The sequence below is a fragment of the Cricetulus griseus genome, unplaced genomic scaffold, assembly GCF_003668045.3.
Source record: "Cricetulus griseus strain 17A/GY unplaced genomic scaffold, alternate assembly CriGri-PICRH-1.0 unplaced_scaffold_1, whole genome shotgun sequence".
In the NCBI taxonomy this organism is placed as follows: domain Eukaryota; kingdom Metazoa; phylum Chordata; class Mammalia; order Rodentia; family Cricetidae; genus Cricetulus; species Cricetulus griseus.
This window is the reverse complement of record NW_023276808.1, coordinates 9,429,136-9,437,861: the sequence shown is the minus strand read 5'-3', so window position 1 is coordinate 9,437,861 and position 8,726 is coordinate 9,429,136. Positions and strand designations below refer to the sequence as shown.

At 45.5% G+C, this 8,726-nt stretch overlaps 1 protein-coding gene across 2 annotated transcripts; it reads left to right on the top strand.

The window, feature by feature from the left end:
* Positions 1-1,024: 1,024 nt before the first annotated feature.
* LOC113838083 (polypyrimidine tract-binding protein 1-like) lies at positions 1,025-2,767 on the top strand. 2 transcript variants are annotated; one of them, XM_035453644.1, is made up of 2 exons: positions 1,025-1,171; positions 1,280-2,767. In XM_035453644.1, exons 1-2 carry the CDS (start codon positions 1,061-1,063, stop codon positions 2,648-2,650), a joined length of 1,482 nt encoding a protein of 493 aa, XP_035309535.1. In that variant the 5' UTR covers positions 1,025-1,060; the 3' UTR covers positions 2,651-2,767. The 2 variants fall into 2 exon arrangements, with proteins under 2 accessions (XP_035309535.1, XP_035309534.1); XM_035453643.1 differs by having other exon boundaries at positions 1,025-2,767.
* The last annotated feature ends 5,959 nt before the right edge of the window (positions 2,768-8,726 follow it).

The window sequence follows — 8,726 nt, the reverse complement described above, 5'->3', positions numbered from 1 at the left end:
GCACTGCACAGTGTGCAGTCACATAGTGTCAGATACCCATCAGTACCCGTAACTGGTACTGCTCAAGGCTGAGACCAGCTATGGCCCTGGAATTTTTCCAAAGCCTTTTCTGCTTAAATATCCAATCCCTTCCGTCCATTCCAACTCATTTGGGAAAGCGTTAAGATATTTTTCAGATAGTCCTGAGACCAACTCAAGCCACTGGCAGGTGAATATGGCTGGCTTCAGAACCCCATGTCCCCGAGCCTGTTTTCCCTGTTCTCCCAGCTTTTTTCAATCTCCAAACCCACCTCTGCTGCTTGTGGCCCACCAGGTGAATCAGATGTGGAGGCTTTTACTAACTCCCTAGGGGTAGAGCCAAAAATAGTGGAGTCTGGACTGAGGTGACTCCAGGTGAAGCCGATCCTTGGCACCTGGAGCACAGGGGAGGAATAGTGCTACCCAACATTCCAACCTCTTTGCATAGATATAGAAGTCAACAGGGCTTCTGCCTAAACAACCCAGACTCCCTGAGTATAGGGGCTTCAGTTTAAGTCTGGCTTCTTCCTGCTTACCGGGTACAATGTGTGGAGTGGGGGAGTAGGGTTTAGGTGAGCTAACATTCAGCAGGAGGTATGGGTGGAGAAGTAATTCCCTCACCTGCCATCCTGTAGACCTCAGGCATCTGTTCCTTGAGGAGGTGGAGAAGGCAAGTTGGGTGAAGCTTCTACCATAACAGTCAGGTGTAGGAGAAGAGAGACTGGTTGCCTCCAGACTGTGTTTTGTAGCACCATTCCACACACCACCCTCAGGGTGTCAAGCCCAGGCCTTAAACAGGATTCACCTCAGTTCAGACTCCACCCTAAAAATCTTGCTTTTGTCCCCCAGATAAGATGAAAAGTACAAGAGTTCCTGGACTAATTGGAGGCATGTTGGGAGGGGAGAGGAAGCTATGAGAAAGAGAAAAGGAGCAGAGAGGAGAGAGGAGGACATGAGGGAGTAGGAAGATTGAGTCAGACAAGAAAAGAGGAGAGAGATTCCTGCGCCTCCGCTCTGTCCCCGCGGGGCTGCTCTGTGTGCCATGGACGGCATCGTCCCAGACATAGCAGTCGGTACAAAGCGGGGCTCCGACGAGCTCTTCTCCACGTGTGTCAGCAACGGCCCCTTCATCATGAGCAGCTCGACTTCTGCAGCCAATGGAAATGATAGCAACAAGTTTAAAGGTGACAACAGGAGCACAGGGGTCCCTTCCAGAGTCATCCATGTCCGATCGCTGCCCAGTGATGTCACTGAGGGCGAGGTTATCTCTCTGGGGCTGCCCTTTGGGAAGGTCACCAACCTCCTTATGCTGAAGGGGAAAAACCAGGCCTTCATTGAAATGAACACAGAGGAGGCTGCGAACACTATGGTCAACTACTATACGTCAGTGACACCCGTGCTGCGTGGACAGCCCATCTACCTCCAGTTCTCCAACCACAAGGAGCTCAAAACTGACAGCTCACCCAACCATGCACGTGCCCAGGCAGCCCTGCAGGCTGTGAACTCTGTGCAGCCCGGAAACCTGGCCTTGGCAGCCTCTGTCGCTGCCGTGGATTCCGGGATGGCAATGGCAGGCCAGAGCCCAGTGCTCAGGGTCCTTGTTGAAAACCTCTTCTACCCAGTGACCCTGGATGTTCTGCACCAGATCTTCTCTAAGTTTGGCACAGTTGTGAAGATCATCACGTTTACCAAGAATAACCGGTTCCAGGCACTGCTCCAGTATGCCGACCCTGTGAGCGCCCAACATGCCAAGCTGTCGCTGGATGGCCAGAACATCTATAAAGCCTGGTGCATGTTGCGCATTGACTTCTCCAAGCTCACTAGTCTTTATGTCAAGTACAACAATGACAAGAGCAGGGACTACACTCGCCCCGACTTGCCCTCTGGGGACAGCCAGCCTTCGCTGGACCAGACCATGGCTGCAGCCTTTGGCCTCTCTGTTCCTAATGTCCACGGAGCGTTGGCCCCCCTGGCCATACCTTCTGCTGCTTCGGATGCTGCAGCTGGCCGCATTGCCATTCCAGGCCTGGCAGGTGCCGGAAATTCCGTCCTTCTGGTCAGCAATCTGAACCCTGAGAGAGTCACACCCCAAAGCCTCTTTATTCTCTTCGGAGTCTATGGTGACGTGCTGCGGGTGAAGATTCTGTTCAACAACAAAGAAAATGCACTTGTCCAGATGGCGGATGGCAGTCAGGCACAGCGGGCCATGAGACACCTGAATGGACACAAGCTACACGGGAAGTCATTGCGCATCATACTGTCGAAGCATCAGAGTGTGCAGCTGCCTCGGGAGGGACAGGAGGACCAGGGCCTCACCAAGGACTATGGTAGCTCACCACTGCACCGCTTCAAGAAGCCGGGCTCCAAGAACTTCCAGAATATCTTCCCGCCCTCACCTACTCTCCACCTCTCCAATATCCCGCCCTCTGTGTCAGAAGACGACCTCAAGAACCTCTTCTCCAGCAACGGTGGTGTGGTCAAAGGCTTCAAGTTCTTCCAGAAGGACCGAAAGATGGCCCTGATCCAGATGGGCTCTGTGGAGGAGGCCGTGCAGGCGCTAATTGAACTGCACAACCATGACCTGGGCGAGAACCAACACCTGCGTGTGTCCTTCTCCAAGTCCACCATCTAGGTGCCTGTGGGCCTGAAACAGCTTCCACCATTCCAGAAAAGCCACTTTAAAAGCAGCTGACGTGACCTTACAGACCAGAGATTTTATTTTTTTAAAGAGATCAGTTTATCTGTTTTTTAAAAAATTAAATCTAGTCCACCTTGGCATGGCAGGAAATGGCTTGGGCCACAGAGGTCCAGTCAGGTCAGGCACCATGCCTTGAGGGGCTCAGGCATAATAAGGCCACAGCGGTGCCCCGAACACAGCCGCTTTCTCGTGCCTTACAAACCAGCCCACCTTGCGGCTGCGCACCTAGCCTCTTAGGCCACCAGTCTTGTCTCTAGACCTGCAGGAGAGCCAGTGGCATGCACCACAGGCTCCCTATGCTGTGCAGGAACTGGGGCCACTGCCCCCACCCTTATAATCAAGTGACATGATTCTCCCATGTCCTTGGCCAGCCTGTGGGCCCAGGCCATCCTCAACTGCCCAGCCTCATGTGACCTTTGTATTCTATTCTGTGTGGTCGCAGACACTCGTGCCTAGCAATATTTCCACTTGACCAAATACCTGAATCTTCCCCCATTTATATGCAAGAGATAGAGTTTTAAGCACCTTTTTATAGCAATGATACAATGGTATTGTGTACTCTCAGCTTCTGTGTCCCTGTGCTTGTCCCCTCTTCCCGGTGACCAACTTGCAGGTGGGACCCAGGGCAGTGCTGCCTCTGCCTAGAGAAAAACAGCTCTGAGACCAGTGGGTTCCTACCTTCAAATTTTGGACCAAAGTTTTGTTTTCTGCCCGCCTCTGACTAGGCCCAGGTGAGGGGCTGACCTCTAGGCCTTAATGCCCCTCCCAAATGCCCATATCATGCCTAGCCTGTCTGTGGGAGGGGCTCCCTGGACCTTGCTTCTGTGAAGGAGTGGCAAGAGTGTAAATATTTATGATTTTTATACTTGTGTGGAGCTGAGGCGGTGCAGCAGGTTTTTATGGTGACAGATGTATATTTTGCTAACAACTACAGGCTCAGTATTGTCCTGGGGCCAACCCTGGCCACATTCCAGCCAGTCCCAGATGGTGTTTTGGGGGGAGTTTCCATTAAAGCAGTTTTCTAACCTGTGCCTTCCCTGAGCCCTTCATTCTGAGCTGTAGAGGTATCAGCCGAGCTGGGCCTGGACTCAATAAACAAACACCTGTGTCTTGCAAAAAAAAAAAAAAAAAAAAAGAAAAGAGGAGAGAAAGTTAAGAGATACCATAATAAAGGGAACCATTAAAGGTTTAAAGTGAAATCTGGCTCTAGGGAAATGTCCAGAGATCCATAAGGATAATCCCAGCTGAGTATCTAAGCAACAATGAAGAGTACCTTAAATGTCCTTCCCCTTTAATGAGATTGATGACTACCTTAAATGCCATCCTAGAACCTTCTTCCAGTAGCTGATGGAAGCAGCAGCAGACACCCACAGCTAAACACTGAGCTGAACTCTGTGATCTAGTTGCAGAGAGGGAGGAGTGATGAGCATAGGGGCCCAGACCAACCTGAAGAAACTCACCCAAACACCTGACTTGAACAAGTGGGATGTCATTGACCCCAGAGTCCCTATATGTGGGTGTCAGCTACAACTCCTGGGCAGTCTATGTGGCCTCTGGTAGAAGATCTGTATTTATCCCTATTAAAAGAATGTTTGGGAACCCATTCCACATAGAGGCATACTCAATAAGCATAGACACACGAGGGAGGGCCTAGGCCCGGTCAAAAATGACTTGACAGATTTGGATGATCCCTTATTGAAGGCCTCACTCTTCTTTTGGAGTGGATGGGGGATGGGATGGGTGTTTGGTATGGGTGGCATGGGACGATGGAAGGGAGAGGGAAATGAGATGGATATATCAAATAAGACTGTGTCTAATTTAAATAACATTCATGAAATTAAATAAGAAATAGGAAAGATGGGGTGGTAAATACCTTAGCTAACAAATGTTGGTGCCATAGCCCTGAAATACTGGAGCTTCAGGGAAGGTTATGGACACTGTCCTGAACCAGTCACAGTCTCCCTTTGTACTGTCATTCTCCCACCATACACCATTGACCATTTTTATCATGCATGACTTTGAAATCCTGAAATTCCTACCTCCATATTCTGAGTACCATGATTACAGTCCTCTGACACCATGCCTGGCTCAGGTGGCCTCAACTTCACTTAGTGAGGCATTAGAAAGTTGGGATGAGTAACATGAGGAGTTGTACTTAAGTATAATCAAAATTGAATTACCACTGTGAGCCTGGGTTTTCACCACCTACACAATAAGGCACAACTCTTCCCAAGTCCTTTGATGGTTTACAACAGATTCAATGATAAGGAAAAATAATTTCTCATAGTTGAAAGACAGTGGACTTTAAGGCAGAAAGGCTGCATTTGATTGGTACCTTCTTCAGGTACTGGAGTTATAACTAGGACCTGTGTTCTGGCTCCCCTAACAAGCAAGGTTCAGCCACTCATCCTCAATAAGCCAATCAAATGAAGCAACTTATCTAGTGACATGCCCAACTCTAATGCAGGTACTCTGTAGTCAAGATGGACAGATCTCTCTGATGTCCAATGATAGCCAGGTCTATAGTGTGAGTTGTAGGTCAGACAGGGAGTCACAGAAATACCTTTCTTAAAAGGAAGAGAAAGACAAAGTTGATAAGAATTTAAAATGTATTCATTCAGTTTGACTAATTTGGAATGATAAAGAAACTATACAGTAAATAATCCATCCCTGGGATAGTAACAAGCTTAGAAGGCAAATATATGCAAAACTAAATATTCTAATGAAGCCAAATAATGGATTTTTCCCCATCTCTAAAACAATCCCACATTCTCAGTTCCTGTTTTTCCTGTCCGGTGGTCAAATAAGAAGTAAATGTTTCTTCAATAGAGACATTCTCACTTGGAGGACTAAAGTCTTTACCCACAGAGAGATACAAAGGGAAATTAGAATTTTATGGGTCACCGGGCAAACCTGGCACATGCCTTTAATCCCAGCACTCAGGAGGCAGATGCAGGTGGGTCTCTATGAATTCAAGGCCAGCCTTGTCTACAGAACAAGTTCCAGGACAATCTGCAAAGCAATTCCAAGAAACCCTGTCTCAAAAGACCAAAAAAAATTATGGGTCTACTGATTGATGAGTTGTGGCCAAAATATACTCAATGAAATAGACTGCTGGTCTCCACATAACTGTCATGGTCTAAAAACCTGCAATCACCTTACAGACACATGCAAAAATCAGAAAATTTTTTGATTTTTTAAAAAATAAGTCTTATTGCCATGACGTTATATAGCTTCTCTGAATAATGCCCCCTTTGCAGATGAAGTACCTCATTGGAACATAAAGAACCATGTAATTACAAATGATAATTGCTTATATACAAATCCATAACAAGTGAAGCTATGTTGTGAAATAATGGCATGGATCACAGGGTGGATATTGCTGCTTGACAATGTCCCAGCATTTCAACATTGCAGACCAACCACACTTCTCCAGCACCTGCAGAGACAGGCAGATGTCTTTGAGCTCCAGGTCACACTGGCAGAATAAGTTCCAGGACAGCCAATGCCACACAGAGAAACCCTGTATCAAAAAGGTGATGAAATCTACCTTTAACTGCTCGGTGGCAGTACACATGTTTAACCCCAGCACCGAGGAGGCAGAGGCAGCCATATTCTTGTATTTGAGGCCAGCCAGGTCCACAGAATGAGATCCAGGGCTACATAGATAAATCCTGTCTTGAAAACAACAAAACAAAACACATAAAAAGAATAAGAGCTACCTTTAGTACTAATGACACCATCTGCTGGTGGCCTGCATATATAAAGGATAGTGAAGGAGGAAGCTCTCTGTCTTTGGTTGCTTAATGTTTGAATGTGACATACAGTTGGCTGCAGTATTTCCCAGCTATGAGGTTAAGGATTGGTGGCACTGCACATTGAGTATATAATGTAATGTGCACAAAAGAAAAAAAACAGCCTGTGCTTTGCACGAGGAGCAGGATGTGTTCCATGAGAGTGGAAAAATGCCTACTAAAATACAAATTTTCTTTACAAGGCCACTGTCTTCTAGGCTGGAAGGGCAGTGCTGGAAGGACTGTGCTATCTGGGTCATTTGAACTCTGATCACCTGGTAGGGAGCCTACTAATATTCTAGGCCAGACTGGGTGGTCCTAGCCAATGAGGGAGAATCTGTAGCCCTGGCAATGGAAGATATGATGCTTGCAATATCACTGTCCAGTGTGCACACACAGGCACTGCTTGGAGTGCAGTGGGAACACTGATTGGGAAACTGGCAGTGTCGTGAATAGAATCCCTGGATATTGCATTCCACTTTCAGGTTTGTCTTATAAATATTGAGAATAGTTAAGAAAATGGTATAAAGACAGTGAAATCGATTGTATTTCCTCAATACATGATTATAATGTTATTAAGTTTGTACTACACCAGCTACAATAGTATGATTCAGTAAAGAGTAGTTCCAGGGGACAAAAGAAGATTCTGTTCTTTAGAGATTTCTCAGGTATGCATGGTGTTGTGTAGGTAGGTTAGGCAGCATCTACATCTAGGGCCATAATCCATGTGGCAGGAAGCAGTTATTAATTTAATCTTCCATGTTGTTTTGAGATTGGGCATCATTGGGGCTGGGTTTACCTGAGACCACTGGAGGCACAAAGTGCTGCAGAGCCATAGTAAGAAATCTCCTTTATAGAGAGAGCTCTTGTACATGGGGCTGCTGAATTTAGAACAAATATCAGTAGCTGGAGGGACAGAAACAACAGTTTAAGGTCCACTTTGAGTTAATTTCATTGGAGTTTTAATGTCTGTTTATTTAATCTCTGTATTCATAGGTAGTTGGATAACATTTTTCAAGATCACACTTTTCCAGGCTAAGTATCTTTTCTTCTTTTGATTAATAGTTGACTATAATTTCTAGCGTCTGTTCTTGGTTTTTTCTCTCCATCTTTATTTTTACAAATATTGTATATATTTTGAATGTTGTAGCATTGTGGTAAGTACAAATGTAATATTATATCTGTCTGTGTACTACGTTTTCATAATCACATTGAAAATTCTGGTATTTCCACTGTGAATGTAGATATTTTATTTAATATAATTGTTCCAAAGTTAGCTTTGTAATCAGCATTTTGTTATAAATTGTTGAGCATTGTCATTGGCTTGTATCCATTTTATGCTGTAAATTTTCCATATTGATGATGAATCCTATAACATATGGTCACACATGTACTTTTTTCATTTAAGTTTTGTTATTATTCTATGAGAGGGTTATTAGATAAAACATATTTTGGATATTGGCAGGTTGCTCAGCACATCTTTTTTGCAATGATCAGAGTTCAGATACCAACACTCAAGCAGCTAATAATTATCTACATTCTATATCCTCTATACATACAGAAAGCATTCTCTCTCATGCACAAACATATGCAAAATATAGCAATAAACTTGGTAAATTGGTAAATCCTTACACCATCAATTCTATTACCATCAATTCTACTCTTCTCCAGCACAGTTTAGCTATGGCACACTACACTGGAGGTTGTAGCACTATTTCTAATTGGTCTTAGTTATTAAAACCTGGAGTCACATAGAGAAGTTCATGTTGAAAGATGAGAGAAGCAGAGCAGCCAGCCCCTAGTTCTTAGCTCTATTGAATCCTTAGACCAAAGGGGCAATCCTGTCCCTAGGAACATTCAGACTGAACACAATGCACTCCCATCTTATATTCCTCTCTCTGCCCAGCCATAGTACTCCTGTCTCCACCTCCCAAGTACAGGAATCATGGTTTGAACCACCACCACCTGGCTCTGTTTCTCTTTTAGGCTGGATCAATCTGGTATAGACCAGTGTGGCCTTGAAATCACAGAGATCCCCCTGCCTCTGCCTTCCAAGTGCTGAGATTAAGGGTATGATCTGCCATGGCCTGGCCTATATGGCAAAATACTGCCTGTCTGCACTCTGGTCTTCAGGCAAGCTTTTTTTGTCTGTTTGTTTTGATTTTTTGGTTGGCTTTTGTTTGTTTTTGGTTTTGAGAAGGGTATCTCTGTGTAGA

What these genes read in the sequence shown, in the direction of transcription:
- LOC113838083 (XM_035453643.1), top strand. Translation starts at nt 1,061, where the DNA reads ATGGACGGCATCGTCCCAGACATAGCAGTCGGTACAAAGCGGGGCTCC.